The 17,768-nt window shown below is 45.3% G+C and overlaps 5 protein-coding genes across 5 annotated transcripts in view; 1 reads left to right on the plus strand and 4 right to left on the minus strand.

Annotated features, from left to right (window-relative positions):
* LOC126557109 (F-box/LRR-repeat protein 7) overlaps window positions 1-17,768 on the minus strand; it is a 440,460-nt gene that overhangs the window by 262,248 nt on the left and 160,444 nt on the right. The window lies entirely within an intron of this gene.
* LOC126556930 (bumetanide-sensitive sodium-(potassium)-chloride cotransporter-like) overlaps window positions 533-17,768 on the minus strand; it is a 146,775-nt gene continuing 129,539 nt past the window's right edge. Inside the window, exons 2-8 of the mRNA XM_050212493.1 lie at window positions 4,523-4,661; window positions 3,314-3,801; window positions 2,699-3,234; window positions 1,646-2,622; window positions 1,100-1,573; window positions 749-1,019; window positions 533-671 (exon numbers count right to left, since the gene is read on the minus strand). Of these exons, the coding sequence (XP_050068450.1) occupies window positions 558-671; window positions 749-1,019; window positions 1,100-1,573; window positions 1,646-2,622; window positions 2,699-3,234; window positions 3,314-3,801; window positions 4,523-4,647 (2,985 nt within the window). The 5' untranslated portion in view covers window positions 4,648-4,661 and the 3' untranslated portion in view covers window positions 533-557. The remainder of the gene's footprint in view (window positions 672-748; window positions 1,020-1,099; window positions 1,574-1,645; window positions 2,623-2,698; window positions 3,235-3,313; window positions 3,802-4,522; window positions 4,662-17,768) is intronic.
* On the minus strand, window positions 6,090-8,552 carry LOC126557764 (coiled-coil domain-containing protein 149-A). The gene is made up of 5 exons (XM_050213644.1): window positions 8,411-8,552; window positions 7,639-8,337; window positions 6,930-7,014; window positions 6,697-6,841; window positions 6,090-6,615 (listed from the first exon to the last, which is right to left on the minus strand). Exons 1-5 carry the CDS (start codon window positions 8,504-8,506, stop codon window positions 6,090-6,092), a joined length of 1,551 nt encoding a protein of 516 aa, XP_050069601.1. The 5' UTR covers window positions 8,507-8,552.
* LOC126566549 (uncharacterized) lies at window positions 9,758-10,626 on the minus strand. Its single transcript, XM_050223271.1, has 3 exons — window positions 10,510-10,626; window positions 9,986-10,395; window positions 9,758-9,911 (listed from the first exon to the last, which is right to left on the minus strand). The coding sequence occupies exons 1-3, from the start codon at window positions 10,624-10,626 to the stop codon at window positions 9,758-9,760; spliced, it is 681 nt and encodes a 226-aa protein (XP_050079228.1).
* The window catches only part of LOC126559609 (dynein axonemal heavy chain 5), a 21,874-nt gene continuing 18,773 nt past the window's right edge, over window positions 14,668-17,768 (plus strand). Inside the window, exons 1-3 of the mRNA XM_050215779.1 lie at window positions 14,668-14,907; window positions 16,975-17,112; window positions 17,192-17,493. Coding sequence (XP_050071736.1) covers window positions 14,668-14,907; window positions 16,975-17,112; window positions 17,192-17,493 — 680 coding nt within the window. The remainder of the gene's footprint in view (window positions 14,908-16,974; window positions 17,113-17,191; window positions 17,494-17,768) is intronic.

The raw sequence follows: 17,768 nt of genomic DNA on the forward strand, positions 1-17,768 counted from the left end.
AGACGTCCAGACGCCTGTGAATTTTCACATGCGCCCCCTCGGGAGAGATAGGTCGTTAAGGGTGATTGAATGCTTCCATGAAATTTTTCTCATACGCGGCTAGGGTGGGGATACAATTGAGACTGGCAGCATTCGGTGTTTCGTCGGGTCGGAGCTTTTCAACGTCCGCAAGAACGAAGAGAGGGAGACTTGTCAGGGGTTTTCAACATCGGTAGACCATCGACGATGACCCTTACCGTGAAGCCCGTTATAGTAGTATCTGATGCGATCAGTGAAGCTATCGATGAGGAACAGAGCAAAACATCTCCCTGGCTTGATCCAATTAGCACGCTCTGTGTGCTTTCCCAATTCACATTCATCTGCTGGATATCGAAGAATGGCGCTAAATTTGCAATCAAGAGTTTGAGCGTATCGTGCGGAGTTTAAAAACAACTTCAATAGGATTATATGTGCGATCGTGTGTATTTTGATATCTTTTTTTTGCCATTTAGAGACACTCTTATACTGTTCTATCAAACACTACATCGATGGTGTCGTAATGCTAGGGGTTGGCGTTTCTAGGAGTAGAACGTGAGGACCTCTGTCTGGTTGCCACGCACCAGCAGGAACGGTGGCATATCCTTGGTCAACATTTCAAGCCAAGACATGTAAAGTACGGCCGATACAGTATCCTGTTGAATTGTGTGTCAAGAATAGGAGGAGACAATTAACACAAGTGCTATAAAGTGTGCCAACGAATGGGACTTACCTGTCTGGGAACGGGCATTGACATGACGATAAGTGAAGCCGATTTCGAGTGCTCCAGCAACAGCTCCCGGAGGCGCAGCTGACGGTTGGTTTTGATTTCAAGCTGCTGCTTTTCCGACTCCGACAGTACGGGCAGATCGTCATTGGTGTCGGCGACGGAGCGTAACAGCTGCCGATGCTCCTCGATGGTCGATTCCATCGGCTTGTCCGTCACCTTGACCATCGTGAGACTAAGATAGCTGATACGAAGCTTATCGAGCAGCAGTCTCAAGCTATTGGTAATGATAAAATAAAAACCCCGCCCCACCGCATTAGCTTCAGGTAACAGGGCAAACCCCTAAAGGCCACTTACTTCGTTTCCTCCTCTTGCAGGTTGAACGACGAAAGTGCAAACACACGTATCTTACACTTTTCCCACTTGGAGCGAGTCGTTATAATGTACGGCAGCAGCATCGTTAGCCCACCATCATCGTACAGCCACCAGACATCGATCGTACCCTTCGGTTGTTTGTGCTTGAAGAGATTTGCTTCCGGTTCCGCAGTTACCGCCGGTGGTACATAGTCGAAGGCAGGAGCGGCATGGAATGTTGGAGCTGGGGACGTTTGGCTGGAACGGTTCGACTGCATCAGCTCGTGCAGATCGAGATTCGAGTTAACCGGCATCAGCGAACGGCGAGCAGCCATACGCTTGGAAGGCATCGATATGGTCGTTTCTTGCGGGGAAGGAATCGTCGTGTACAGATCGTTGTTTGACATACCCTTGAAGATGTCAAGTCCTTTACCCATGCGCAGAATTAACAGCGAGAGACGGTTGTCGAACGCGGTACTGTATGGGGAAAGGAAAAGGAATCGAGGGTAAAACAGTCTACGATGGCAGCGTTCTTCCCACAGGACTTACTGCAAGGTGTTGTAGTACGCATTTAGCTGATTGTGGTCTGCCGTTTGCCAGTTGGTTTTGTAGCCCAGCATAAGAATATTGGGTGCCAAGCGTCCGAAACCGGTCGATTGGATCAAACACCGAGCGCCCTGATCAAAGTCTACGCCGTCGACAATTTTGTAGAACGCCCGGATGTTCGAGTCCTTCAGATAATTCTTGCCCATGTCAGACAGTGCTCGTCGACGTTTGTACGGCAAACGCTGTGGAATAATATTACCGATCACCATCAGCGAACTGTGCTTGGTGATGAGATGTGCCAGATCGATCAATCCCGGACGCTGCATAGGATCACCGGCAATTGCCAGAATCTGCGGTTGATAGTTCTTCACGTGATCGCTCGTACCCTCGAGATTGAGCGTGGAGTTGAGCGCAGTTTTGTATGCTTGTGCCTGCACGGACGAGCCCCAGTTTGCTTCCGGCTTGCGGTATACAACTACCAGATACAGCACAAAGATGAACGCCATTGCGATGAAGGACGACACGACCGAAATGAGGAACATGATCGCCACGCAGAGAATCGTAGCGAGTAGACTTACATACGGATGATAGTAGTTAAACGTGGGGCGCCAGCCGAGAGGCTTTACGGTGGCCGCATGGAACGTGCAGAAGTTAATGAACGCATACGACGCCAGGTAAAGGTTCGTGATGAGTGAAGCGATCGCATCCAGATCGGCAATCAGTATAAAGACAAGCGATACGAGGAATACCAGCCCGTAGCCACGGTACGGTTCGCCGTGCTTGCCGTAACCCTTGGAGAAGAAGATCAGTCCCGGGTAGATGCGATCGATACCGAGAGCCTGGATGAGTCGCGGGACGGACAGAATGTTCGTCAGAGCAGTGCTGAGGGTAGCTGCCCAACAGCCGGCATAGGTGATGGCGCTGGTAAGCGAAATGAGCTGCATCACCGTGTAGTCGTTCAGCAATCCGTACGTACAGTTCTGTCAAGTAAGCAATCGATTGTGTTCTAATTGTAGCGCAAATAGGCCATCTTACAGCATTCAAAGCTCTACTTACACCAGCAGCGCAGCTAGTAAATGTAACTCCAACCAGATCGGAAGCATTACCCGATGCCTCTCGCACTGCGGCACCTGCCGCCATGAACGAGAATAACACGTACGAAATGGCGGATATCAGACAAGCCCACAACGTTCCCTTCGGGATAGCTTTTGCCGGATCGCGAAGATCTCCGCAGATGTTCGCTCCACTCTGAATGCCGGTTACGCTCGGGAAAAAGATCGCAAACACGCTGAAGAAGTTCTGCTGCACACCGTTCATCACCGTATAGCCCGGACCCATGTTCGCCGCCAGCAAGGCCGTCGAGATGCCCAAGAAACCTTTACCGACCTCTTCGCTGGAAGTTCCCGGACCGATGATGGCGCCGATTATGAAGTTAAAGATAGCCACCACGATCAGTACCAGTAGGAAGTTCTGTGCCTTCACCTCCCAATCCATACCGATCGCGCAGATGATGATCATGAGCAGCAGAAAGGCCGAACCAACGATGCGAATATCGTTTGTACCTCCATCTACGATCTTCGTACCGAGACTTCCTGTTTGATGAAAGAGTTTGGTGTGTAGAGGGTTACTCTATCATATATTTCTCACACCAGCCCTACTGTCCCGACTTACGTAGTAGATCATTTAGCGAGCTGCAGAAACCGATCGTGTTCATGGCCGCGTTAACGGAGTTAGCAAAGGCAAAGACAATACCGACCGAAGCACCAAACTCGGCGCCGAGTGAGCGCGAGATGATGTAGTACAAGCCGCCGCTCTTAATCTGTCCGTTCGTACAGAGCGCCGACAGTGATAGCGTGGTCATGACGCACACCAGGTACGAAAGGGCTATAATGATCAGCGTTTGTACGATACCGGCCTGACCGACAACCCAGCTAAGACGCAGGAACAGCATGACACCCCAGATGTTGAGCAGGCACGGTATCAGCACACCCTGCACCCAGCCGAGCCGAATTGCGTGGGCCGGTGCCTTCGTTTCTTCCTCGAGCTGTTCCTCCGGCTCGCCATCCTTGGAGTCACGGTCACCGTGCAGTACACCGATCGAGGGTCGCTTTGCGTTGCGCTGCGAAGCCCGGTAGTGATCCAACCGGGGCAGTGGCTCACTGTGAATGACGGGCGTAGGGCTCAGGGTTAACGGGGAATTAAGATGTTTTAGGTAATTAAAAAAAAACTGCCCTTGTCGGGATCTCGGACCCTAGCCAGCCGGTCAGATTTTACGCTTAAGATTGACACGCGCATTTCAGGGCTGACCACCGATCAATCGGGGGGTGCTGACGAGTGTGCGAGTCGTAATCAAATTAATATCGCGCCGTCAGCATACACAACACTCAAACATGTGGAGAGAAAGAGGGGGCCAGAGAGTATGGAGTTGTGGTTGAAAATTTCACACTATTAGTTAGCGAATATTAGCGGCCGAATGAGTACGGCAAACGAATCTGGGTGTTAATTGAATCATTTTTTTATAGCTCCATGCGAAGGGTTTGCAGAGAACTGTGCTGTGTGTCTGGAGCACAACCTGCTTTGTCTAGTGGGACTACTAGGTCATCAGTTTTCCGTATGAATGATCGTTGAAAAATAACTCTTCTTGCTGATTTCGTGTAAGCTAAAGATTGTTTAGAGCTCAGCTTATTTTGATTTTACTGGTCTAGTCATTCGATATCAGAGTTATTGCAAATTTTTGTTCAAATGATAAAAATGAGAATCAATTTTTCGTAGAGACCACGTGCTTAAGCAAGGTTGCCACGTAACAAAGCACTACTAGGGAGGAGTTAATTCTTGATACGGATATTGCTTGTCCAGATTTGAATGTTTCACCAAACTTACCTCAATCCAAGCACACTATCACGATGGATTCGCCCATTTCCGTTGTTCAACTCCAAAGCCACCGGTTCGTCGGAAACGGTAATGGCCGGGTTATCGTAGCCTTTACTCGCATCGTTACGTACCATCTTGTTGGGGAGAACTGAATTTCTCCTCGACTTAGAAATCACACTTCAGACCAAAAACTTTAACACACTCTTTAACTTTGACGATCGCTCGGGCCACTGTTCAGGTTGAAGTACCACTTTTGCTTCTTTGGCACTAATATTTTCGTCACCTGGAAGCTTTCTTCGGACACTAACTTTTTACCACTTTCAGTGCGTGTCGGCTCACTCATTCAAGCTGCATCCAATAGTTGCTCCATTGGACATCGTTTCGGAACGAATTTAATCGATAAAGTCCCTGCACTGGTTTCCGAGATGGTGTGTGCCTTACACAGAACTAACCACGAACCGATACGAACCATTCGCTTGTTTATGGACACGGGACACTGTGCACCGTCGAAGACCGAAACCCCGTCTGTGCTTGACGTGAGGCAATGCCGTCTTATATATATAGAGATATGTCGCCTGAGGATCGGATCAATATCGAACAGATTCGTTTTGCAATTGAGTGGAAGGGAAGGGGAAATGGCGATGGCTGCGAAAGGACTTGTGCCGATAAAACTCGCCCTGATAGTACCTCATCCTTTTCCGCGCCCCTTTGGTACCACTTGGTCGACTCACCTGTCGTTGCGTTGCGGTGAGTTTTAGCGAACTGCTGCTAACATGACGATTCGACGCGATCCAGCGTCTTGCGACGGATGGAACAATCGGGCGCAGATTAGCGCATCGGACAATTGACCAGTGTCAACGGCACTAGCTAGGTAGCAGGCTAGACGAATCCTGGGGTAGCTAGGGGACATTGTCATGCCAGGGCGTGCGAAGTATACGTCACACAGCATGTGCTTTTGATCGCAAACAAATTCTTAACGCCTTTAGATGGTTAGATAAACGACCGATAGTGAAGTAACACTATTTAAAGCTTTTTAGCCAGCGCCATTAGGCGGTGTGTTCGAGAATGCCACATGGTGGAGAAGGATGAACCACGAATATACCGTGAACCGGACATCCGGAAACCGGGCTCGTGCTACACCAAGAAGCTATGCGCCAGCGACCGGCACGAGGCGTCGAGGAGCACAGCGAGTTTGTTGGCTGGGCTCAGGTGAAGCGAGAACGGTCGGCAATCTGACACGTACATGGATGAAAAGCTGCAACCAGGGATAGAGTGTCGTGGAGAATCATTGTTGACCGGTTGACGTGCTCTATAGTGAACAGGCCAACGATAGAAGGAGAAAGAAAGCTTCTTAAAAACAAGTTTTGGTTTTGTTCATGACTTTATTAGCGATAACAACTGTTTTCCAAACCGGCTCCTTTTTCAATTCGCGCATAATTCACCACATAATTACCACTCTTGAAGCATAGTGTTATGGTTAGAAGAAAAGTAACGGTGTGTTATAGCATCGGAACGTTATGTTTTAGAGCGCGGGAAAAAGAAGGAGAAAACGATTCAAATAAATCGAACAACGTGTTTAGGACACATTTTCACCATCCGCTTCCTTGAACTGTTCGATCAGGGCTGCAATATCTTCCGGCAGTTGAGGTAACTGTTCGTCGGTGCTAAGATCACGCTCGACAGACGCTACCAGTTGCGCAATTGCTGCTTGCAATTCTTCCGTATTGGAGGTGTTTGTTGTCGCACTATCGCCCGTGCACCGGCCAGCATCGTCATCCTCCTCGTCGTCTTCGGAGCAACTCAGTACGCAACTTTTGTTCGAACTGGACGATAACGGTTCCGTGCGTTGACCACTGTTCGATGGACCGCTGGAACTGTTAGCCTCCTGTGGTCCGTTCGGTGAGCCTAGCGTGGTGAGTTCCGATGTTTCGGATCGATGCCGTACGATGATATCACCATCTTGGTCCTGATCAACGGTAGCTGAACTGTAGCCGTTTAACAAAAACTGAGACGGTGATAGACTCGCCATGGTCGTCCGATCGTCACTGCCGGCTAGCATTTTGATGTGACGCTCTAGTTCGGCTATTTTAGTAGCCAGTAACCTAACGGTAGTAATGATAGAAGAAATTGAGGAAAATGTAGCAAACGATAGACGCGAAACTACATTCTTCTTGCGAACGTACTTATTTGTCTTTTTTTGGTGTGAGAGTGCAAGACTTTTGTCGTTCACATTATCCAACAGCGCTAGGCAGAGTGATTTCAGATCGGATATTGTGGCTGCTCTAAGCGGTAACTCATCAACGGTTCCATTCTCTAGCAGGTGTTTCACTGCAAATTGGTAAACAAATGTTGTTAATTAATCTATGCAACTAACAAACGATAGCTTACAACTGGATGCCCAGTGGGTGATGCAAACCTTGCGAATGGGACATGATCGTTTTGTTATTGTTGTTAGTGCCAAGTTTAATAATGCCCTTCTTCCGGTTCGTTTCCAGCATGGACTGGAAGGTATAGGAGGTGTTAGTTGTTAGAAAAGAAAATGGTAACACACAGAGACGTGAATTAGTTCCCTTTCAACCAGGAGGAGTGTTCAGATTAGAGATGACAAAACTCGATCCTTTTATTGATTTGAATCAGAAAAGGAGAGTTGCCTTACGAACAAAATCTCACTTCTCACTATAGTGAGTACCTATAGTGAACAGGTACTTTTCACTACAGTGAGCAAATGCTTCTCACTGCGGTGAAGAGTGAGATTCTGTTTTTCGGGTTCTCATTGTAGTGAGAAGTTAGATTTTGTTCCTAGGGGCGTGAGTCCTACTCTTGGAACAAAATCTCACCTCTCACTATTGTAAACAGGTGCTTCTCATCCTAGGGACAAAATTTCACTACTCACTATAGTGAAAAGCACCTGCTCACAATAGTGAGAAGTGAGATATTGTTCTTAGGGAATTATCACAAAGGGTGGCTGAATGAGCGAGTGAGTCATTAGTCGGTACAAGTGAGAACAATCCGAAAACAGGTAATTCATAAAAAATTGAAGAGTGAATAACAAAAAGAGTGACTTAATTTAAACTCATTTGCTCTCTCTTAGTCAGTGCGCACATCTCTAGCTTTAGATCGCTTACCTTATATTTGCTAGCTGCTTGTCGCGCGAGACCTAGCTCGTTTTCAATGTTAGCGATTTTTTCCGCTTGATACTTGTTCTCCAGTATCAACCCATCAATATCGAGCAGAGTTTGCGAGCTTCCACCGGCTCCTCTCAGCGCAACGTTCAGTTCGTGGTTCAGTCGATGTGCTTTACACTTGTAAGCGTCACGCTCCGTAACGGTTTCTTCCTTTTCGTCCAGCAAAGATCGAAAGTCGTACTGCAGCTGTGCGTTACGCTTCCGTAGTTGTTCGAGCTGTGCGATAAGTTGCGATTTTTCTGCCTGCCAAGTTTTGTCACCGTTGGTCGTTAGCAGCGATTCGTTGGTGGCCCTGAGCTTGGTACAGGTGTCCTGCAGCTCGACGTTTCTTGCCCTCACCACCTTAATGTCACCCTCCAGATCGTACAGGCGCTGCTTGAGCGATTCTACCTCGGTCGTAAGTGATTCGTTCCGTTCGCGCGTTTGCTTAACCAGCAGACTAACGGCGGAACTGTTGCCGAATCCGGCCGCTTGAAAGTCGGGTGCATTAAGACTGTTCTTGATGGCCGAGTAGCGAAGCTGGATCGTTTCGGCCATCAGTTTGAACTGGTCCCGTTCCGTCCGGCATTTCTCGAGCTCGTAGCGCATTATTTTCAGTGCTTCTACCTTACTTTGCAGCTTGCGGCTGAGAGCTGTATACTGTAAAATAGAAGGAAAGAATAAGATTCTCGGTATAAGAGCGCAAAACAACGTTAATTACCCAAATACTTACCTCTTGTTCATCACTTTCCGTATCCATATGGTTACTTTTGGGTACGACAGAGTGGGCAGAATTTTTTCTGCCCCTGGCCATAGTCGTACTGGCCATTTTTTTAGGATTCGTATAGCTTACGGTTACGGGTTTCTAGCTTAACATTGATGACGATTGATAGATAGTTTTGTTATCAAACGCTAATTTCTATGCAACGATTGCTGTTGAGCGCGATTGTTGTCATCGATTTATGAGTGTGTTCGCCTCTAGGGTATGCGTGTCCCCCAGTTGAAGCGTATTGATTTTAAAAACATTCAAGTAAATTTGTTTGTTGCATCGTTTTCACTTTTAATGATGCCTTTAAAATGTTAACTATCTACAATAATCCTTCTTAAGCCACTTAAACTCGTGGGGAACTGTGAGTTGTTAATTTATTTTGCAATACTTTTAGCTTTTCTTTTGCAGTTTTGTTTATATCGTTGCACAGCTGTCACCTTTGTGTGATGGGGTGTGCATGAGTTTATACGTCAAAGCTCAAGGGCTTGACAAGGGCGACAAAAGCTTGACGAGCTTTTGTCGGTACTTTGTCGGTACGTTGTCGGTACCAAATTCAAATGGGCCGTTACAAAGCATGGCTTCCTTTTTTAGACAGAGAAGCTGTAAGCAAAAAATGGCACAAAATATGTACTTCGTAGAGAGTATTGTGCAAAATGAGCGATAGTAATGAAAGATGGTTGGTTTGCACCCTCTGTGTTGGAAAGCTCTGTTTAGCTCGTTGGTCAGGTCATTGCTGGAGTACTGCTCAGTTGTCTGGACCCCTCTGCTAGAGTGACTATCTTTGAACATCTGGAGCGAGTTCAGAGGTTTCAGTTGTCACAAGGTTTGCTATTCGTTAAGTGCTGGGTGATTCGGCCGCTGTTATACCACCTTTCGAGTCCAGATGTCAAGACAAGGCTTACGCGCTCAACAAGATTTGCATTTCCAAGCTCAATCCTCGTTCATCGCTTCAATTCTTCTCGTTCTCCAAGATTCTCTTGCTCTAAGATCATTTCGTCTATCTGTCCCTTTCCATTCTCTGCTACCTCGTCCTCCTCTAACTGTCCCTGATAGGTGCTCTAGGACAGGTCACAAACAGTGATCGGATGAACCAGCTTTGATTTTCACACATCTCTAACCTCTTTCCGTTCCCACATAACTAGTATGGTCTTAGTTTAGCAATTAAGTTAGGGTAATAAGTTATTAAGTTACATTTGTACAGTCACAATGCAGCCAAATTATAAGCAGTAATAATAATAAATTTATAAAACAGAAAAAAACAAAAGCCTCCGTACTTTATAAATTCAATGCTTTAAATAATCGGTGTTTATTTTACTCAAATTTAGAATAATGCTCCAACAGTGACTTAGGACAGTTGGCGTAAATAAGTTCACAGTCCGCTCCGCTTACTCCCAGATTTTCCGCCATTTCATACTTTGTCCTATCCCGGTATTCCAACTCTCCAAATGATCTGTGAAATGAAGGGCTACAAATAGAAACGAAGCATAGTTATGTTCATATGGTTCACTCATTATTTTATGAAACATCTAAAGCACTTACGTTAGCAAAAAATGTGTCACTTCCACCAAAAGATCTTCCCGGTGCGGCTCTCGATGGAACGGACTGTGCGCCAATTCGCAAACACTTTTCGCCAAACAATCGGACCCAAATTCCATCGCTTGTAGTAACTCTTCCACCGCACGATACAGCTGGCCAGCCGTCAGATCGGAACTGGGATGCGTAACCGAGCGCTTGAAGTCACGGGCCGACACGACGGTCGTCGGTTTGAAGCGGCCCTGCACAACACCGATCAGTGCCCGGGCCCAGTACGCCGGTTTGTAGAAGTCCATCAATCGATACGGAAGGTTATAGTTGACCTGGAACCCCAAATTGATGCCCAGCCGTCGGACGGGGTAGTCTTTTTTCGGCGACTTAAACAAGCGCCCATTTGTAACGGTGCACATCGTGACCTAGGTGACGGGGAAATTGACCGTTAAGCGTTCTACACTGCCACGCACCGTTTTGTTTGATGCCGTGTGATTGATTACGGTTGCGGGCTTTTTTGCTCGATAGGACCGACCTACCTGAAGAGTGGTCATTGCTGGGAAAAATAGCGCTTTAGCTTGCTCGCTTGATGTGGCTTGAGAAAAATGGTGATCCGCTAGAGCTGAAAGAAGAAAAATTATTACTCTGAGCTTCATCACTTGTTCGGGTTTGGAGGTGACTATGCGCACTAACAATAACTGGAGCAGAATTTGGACTTTTTTGGGAGAATTTTTCGGGAAGCTACAAGTTAAGATGTCAAAGAGAAAGTGTTTGTTTGTGCTTTCGGGTGTGAAGGTGCTAATTGATAGTGCTTTGCTAACGATCTGGTTCTAGGCAGCGTTCGGTGACCGATCAAAAGAGGAAGCTGTCATGATTAGTTAACTTATTAACACCTTTACAAAGCGTGTTGATCTGGAAACAGATTGTTCCCGAGTTCTCATTGGGAGGGAGGGATGTTTTCTTAAGCTTGCGTAGCCTCTAAGTTATGGGTAGAATAAAACTGTCACACTACACATTTGTCGTCTGTACCTGTTGCATGCGTTGGATTTAAATCCTCGCTTCCGCCAGTTTGCCAGGGAAGGAACGTAACCAGACCGTAACAAAAGTGTGTCGTGTTTTTTACGGTTGCGTTTCCATCTGTTAATGGTGAAATTTCGCGTTTATCTTACCTTTACTTCAAGCAGGGGAGAAGAGTTCTGCTGTATCCCAGGGCAATAAATTGCCTCCCGGAAAAACACGGGGATGATGGCGCGTACCGTCGTAAACCGCGTATCCACCCACGTGGTGGTACGCACAGGCTCGCACAATAAATCATATGCAAATAAACACAAAACGGGAATAATGTTCGCATTTTCGTTTGCGGAAATGTCGTTTGGATTGGCTCGGAGCGGTAAGACGTCCGCTTTCATCGACGTCGGCTTTACATCGAACGGGAATACCATTTAAAACACTTTATGAAAATGCTATGGTGGATGATTTCGACTGATAAGATCTGTGTCCTATGTTACGCTCAAGAAGGTATCAACGCCTCGCTTCGAGTTTCGATTAAACAGATATTCTAATATTTCTCATTTATACACGAAGGTACACCGAGAAACACCAACCAGGCGCCATACATTTTCTAGTCTAATACGCCAAGACAACCATAATTTAGTTTGATCACGTGATAACAAATGAATTAGATCGCTATAAGGTATCATCCGAACGAGGTTTCGATTTCAGATTGAATCTTAATGGAAAACGTGGATAGCAAACACATTTTGCCGGATGCAAATTTCTTTTATTAATTTCTTTCTCTCCACTACCACCTGCAACTTAATGCAAATCCACCGAGGAATCCGTACGAAACTTTCGATTCGCACGTGCAATGTTATTGTTCAATGTTTTGAAGATTACCATCTGTTTTTGGCCAGTCTCATTCCTAGATTCTGCTTCAAACCTTTCATGTTGATGTTGACATTTTACTTCCACAATAATGCACGCGAAGGTCATCGCTAATATATTTTAAGAAATCAGTTTGTTTGCTTTTTATGCACTAGGACATAAGTCCGTGCGTCGTTAGCAACCGCCGTTAGCGTCATCGGCTTATTGTTATGGAAACGCATGCAACAAGTCCTCAGCTGTGCTATGCCCTTGCTAAGGACGCTTAGGATCATTTAGCGCCGCTAGCGTGACGTTCTGATCCGCTTGTCTGGGGTCAGTTATTGAATGAATGGTTTATGAATGGGTACGCCGAGCAGACAGTTTGTTTTTATACCTGTTGAAATATTGATTCAAAACAATAAATAACACGCTCGTATTGATTTATGAATGAACTGTTATGGAAATGGACTTGAATTAAAAATAGTGCTGCAAGCAACAAGTTGCTGTAGCTTGGTGTTATTGAGCTATTTCCGAAATAAATAAACAAACGAATGAAACAGTTGTTGTTGATATAGAAACGATATAGTTTCGTGCCGTTTCTATAGTTCCAACGAAGTTCGATTTTTGTTGAATTAAGATCGATTTGCTGGTTTCCTAACTAAAACGTTCCGTCATCTTAAAGCTGGACTTTAAAGCATTAAATCGATATCGTTTCTTTCTTAATAAATTGTTTAAATATTTCAAGGTCTGCAATTTTTTTATTTCCTTTGTTGATTTATAAATCTGCAACATCAGCAAACATCACTGTTTCTGATGATACCTGGAGAAGACATTTTTTCAAGGCATTTCCACCCAGAACCAAAACTCTTTACCTTCTTGACTACCGTGCCATAAAATGCTATTTAATTTTGGAAGATTTGGTTACAACTTGGTGGAACAAATAAGCCTAGCAAGCCACTGGATGGTTGACTTAATCCCGGAAGTCGTTAAACCAAGACAAGGAAGAAGACGTTTAATTTAGAATTTAAAAATTTAATTGCTTAAGATCAATTACCACACCCTGATAACAAGTCCAGTAATCCGCGTTGAAAGTGCTTCGAACATTTATTAACCTGAACACACAAAAGTGAAGGTGATGGTGAGGGATCAAATGCGCCGATTTTTACAAGACATGACCGGGATTCAAATCCCATCCGGATTCGTCCCCCGTAGTAAGAACTGACTATTCAATCACGTGGTATCAATGAGTCAGCCATTGGATGGCCAGCTTCTGATCTAGTAGGTTATAAAGCCAAGAAGAAGATGACGATGATGTTAAGCAAAGAAGTTAAATTTTAAATTTAAATAATAAACAACATCCAGTTAGCACAATCTGATTTGAAAATTTTAACTTTTAAGTAAATAAGGAAAATGTAAATAATCGTAGTCATGAAATCCTATTTATTATTCCTACCTACCAAATTATTTTTAAGGATTATATAAATATGTATGGTCTTTTTCGAATTCATTTGTGTAAAACTGTCTCTTTTTAGGCTTATTATCTCTACATTTGTAGTGCCTCTAAATATGTTTCTGTAATGAGAAAAACTTATTTCTACTTTTGAACTCGCCAAACACAAGTGGGGGACTCCTCAGGTGTCTATGCCGCAGCCAAATGATACTCTTCTGCCAAGAGGCGGATCTTCCTATAAGCGGCCGGAGCGGTCGCCTGGGCGGACGACCAAAGCTGAAGCCCAAAACGAAATACTGACGATTGGAACATGCTCAACATTTTTGGTTTTGATAGTGAATGACTTCGGGGGCGACCCGGTGGTGTAGGTGACAGCGGCACCGGTCTTCAAACGGCAGGACCGGGGTTTAAATCCCATCCGGGTCGTCTCCCCGTAGTGAGGTCTGACTAAATAACTACGTGGTATCGGCAGTCTAGAAAGCCATTTCGATGGCCGGCATGACCTTAGAGGTCGTTACCCCCCAAGAAGAAGAAGAAGTGATTGGCTTCGATATCCATTAAGCCAAAGGCCTTCAATTCGCCTTAGCCCCTCGCTCGCAGGCTGTTGAAATGCAGGGCCCTTCACTAAAGGACCCCAAAACCATTTCCGCTTAGGGTCATCCAAGGGAAGTAATGAAGCCCAGTTCCACATAAGAAGAAATATCGTCTCGGCCACCGGACAACCGTTATAGACGAGTCTTCCGACTTTCAACTACGGTGTCGTTTTATGAGACATCAATGAACTAATAGCCTGAATCCGAGCGGAATGATACTCATGTAGACCAGTTCTAAAATTTACCTACAGATGTAATTTATGCAAACTTTTCATAATTCTTCTTATGTGTTATGGTTATGGACAACTACTAAACATTCTTTACAGCCTGTCCTATCATTTACTACGCCGTAGGTAAATTATCTTGCTAAAAATGAAGCCCACGCGCCATAAAGTGTTGCTGCTACGCAACGCCGGTCGGTTTGTTGAACGGAACTAAACAAAGATTCAACTATTCAAGGCTCTTTCCGCTGAGCATTCCACCAACGAATGGGTTTCGTCGGATAGTCATCCTTCTGTCGTCATTCTGAATTAGCTTCGCGTGAAAAAATGAAACAGATACACCAACTTTAACGCACTCTGTACAGGGTCCGACTGTGTAAAACCGTGGCAACCATTCGTTCGTCTTAGGGTAGAGTAGTTGTTGAATTTAAGTTCGATTTTTCACTTCTTCACAAACCGTTCACCAGAGCGGACGCGTGTAGCTCTGTTGTGGAATAAGTGATAAAAGGTTTTTGTGATAATTTTACCTTAATTTTCCATCCTCTCGGATAGGCTGGTTGGTTCGTGATCATGGATGATCAGGACGATGGAGACGAGCAGGATATGGAGAATGAGGGTGATCAGATGGAGGACGGTGGTCCCAATGGTGATTGTGATGGTGATGGTGACGGTGACGGTGACGGTGATGATGGGGGTGATGGTGATGGCGATGGCGATGACGATAGAGAAGGCCACGAGCACGAGCATGAACGGGACAGTGAGGAGGAAGAGGAACCGGAAGAGGAAATCTCCGAAGGTGATCTTCTGCAGGTATGTGATCCCATGAAGAGTCCAGAAGCGTTAAATGAATGCAGCGGGGAACTGTGAAGCCCATGGCACGTGGATAGAGAGCGCTACAACATCAGCCATTGGTTATGTAATTTTTGAATGCTTTTGAGTTTTGTCACATGGCACCAAAAACATACGAACCGCCATTTTTACGTGTTTTAGTAGCGCAGTTACCCTTTTTGTTTTAAGTTTTTATTTTTCCATTTCTCGGTAGCATTTTGTGACGCTGTACTATTGTATTGAATTTTGCAACCTCTAGAGAAGGTGTCATTTTTGTAGACTGTGTTGAGTGGTTATCAAAATGAGGTTGGTATCGATCGTGGTAGGTAGAGGGGGGCTTTTCGGGAATGACATAACAAGGCCGAACCCTGAACGGTTGATATCCCCTCTTGCCCGGGACAAACAAATAAGTGCGGCGCAATTTATTTCAACCGTCTCACACCAGTTGAACAAGATTCCAGTTTTTTAAAAACTCCATTATTTCTAGATGTATTGATTTACGGCAAACAATGTGATGCTCATTTTCTATCAATAACACCAGTCACGGATACTGGCAGTTTGTCCATTCTAAGAAGTTGCTTTAAGTGACTGCAGTCGTCAGGACAACGTCATTCCGCTTCGGTTACCGTTCGGCCCCGTTGGTGGCCTTTGTTCAAATGCCTTATTTCGAGTGCTCATCTCATGCACTGTCGTCTCTTCGCTCCCAGACTATCGTGATAACGTTTCTAATTATTCGATCAGCAATGGTAGATTAAACGAAGCAAAATAATTGCTACACCACTTAGTATGCGACAGTAGGAAATCTGCATCTACATGCAAGATGCAAGTGAGCAATGTAGCATGTCTCGTTACGGCCCGGTCTCGTCGTAAGAAGCTATAATCGACGTAGATAAAAATGTATCGCCTGAATAGACATCGTGAAGCCATGCATCAAAACCATTGGCTATCAACTTTTTTGTTACCGGTTATAACGATGAAATGTTCGATCGAACGTTTGTATCATCGAGCTCAGTCACGCATCAGCGTAACGCTTTGAAGCTGGGATACTTCACGGATCAGGTAACATCGTTCAATTCGGATCCTGGTTAACTGGCTCAATAAATCATTGCAATTTAATGAGTGAAGTTTTGTGTGCTATGTATTGTGGGAAACTGTTTTGGGAGTGTGCATAAAGGAACGGAAACGGAAAGATACTGCTGGGAATGTTTCGTATTGTTTCGTTCGTCGCCATGAATCAACGGAGGCTTGCCATGATTCTTGGCTGTGTTTTGATTTTGTTATGAGCATTCATTGTTTGTATAGTTCTGAGAGGCCCTTCTTCTGGTATATGCAATACCAATGAAGAACATGTTACTATCCTCTTGTTAACAGTAGCTTAGCCAACTAATCTATTCAATTTATTCGCTATCTCGATTGCTTCTATTCCAGATTCTGTACAGACAAACATGCCGACATACTCGTTGTGAAGAATCTTACAACTCGAATAGATTTGTAGTGTTTTGCATGCATGTTTTGCCATTATTTTTGAAGTTTGTTCATCGGTAAAGTTTTTGTTCGTTGAAACCATATACTTCATCATTCCATTTCAGCTAGATACAGTGTAGTGTTTGCGCATTAGATGGACAAAACCCTTACTTCTTTCTAGTGCAAATAGTGTTATATGAAGGACTTTTTTCAAGCAGTTGGGCAGGCAGTAAAGTGCTAGAATAGATGAGGCATGCCGCTTAACAAATAACCTCAAAACTTGGTCAACGCTTTCATTAGTGATCATACACCGGCCAATGCACTGGTGCACATCCAGAGAGAACTGGAACCATCGCTGCAAACACCAGCTCCAGCGTTTGTTTGTCTTTTGTTTCGGTGGAGCATAAACCGTGAACCCAACGCGCTGGGCCACGTTTGGTAATTTGGTGACTGATTTTTGCTATTCCTTCCCATAAACCTCGCGCGGTTGATTTTTGTGCACACCCGCTGACCCGGGTTGTGTACGGCTGGGTTTGTTTTGGAAACACTCCGTAACGCACGATGACGGAATCACCGGATTCACAGCGCCGGCGGGAAGAATGCGAGCGAAAGGCTCGACGTGGTGAGATGGACCCGCGGCTGGAATTTACCTTCCAGCTGCTGATGGACGCCACCGGTCTGCCGAGACATCAGATCATGGATCACATCTTCGAGGGAAACATGGTATGTGGTGTGCTGTGTGTGGGATGCGCGAATTTAACCTTATGTCAATGCTGGTACGGTGTATGCTCGGAATTCACAGTTGGACGAGATTAATCAACTATTTTTGCCCAATATGCGCAACAAGCTGATGTGGTTCTACCAGGAGGTGGAGGACGTCGATCAGCCGGGCGAGCGAGACGCGAACAAACCGGGCCCATCGCGGGCCGGTGCGTCCAGCTCGTCCAAAACGCCCCAGGGTGCGTCCAGCAGTTCGCACTCCCATTCCAAGCACAAGCTGTTCATTACGGACGGATGGAGCTGTGCATTTACCGGCATCTGTATCTACATGTTCCGGATCAACATCCAGAAGCAGTTGCCCGAGGAAGGGTTCCATAAGGATTTGTGAGTATGACGGGATAATTTTAGATAACGTTGATGGATATGTTTCGATGATGGGTGCGCGTCTATTTTTAATTTCCACTAAATGTCTAGCCTTTTGTCATGTGTAGTTACAACGGAATTGCACATTTAGATTGCTCTATTAAAACCAATCACATCAAATCAGTTCATCGTTCGACGGCAAGCTGTCTCTTGTTGGTATAATTTTTATTTTAAAAAACAAGTTATCCTGCTAGTGTGTAGCGCCGTAGATGATCAAGTGCGATAATCGTTATATC

The sequence above is a fragment of the Anopheles maculipalpis genome, chromosome 2RL (assembly GCF_943734695.1).
Source record: "Anopheles maculipalpis chromosome 2RL, idAnoMacuDA_375_x, whole genome shotgun sequence".
In the NCBI taxonomy this organism is placed as follows: Eukaryota; Metazoa; Arthropoda; class Insecta; order Diptera; family Culicidae; genus Anopheles; species Anopheles maculipalpis.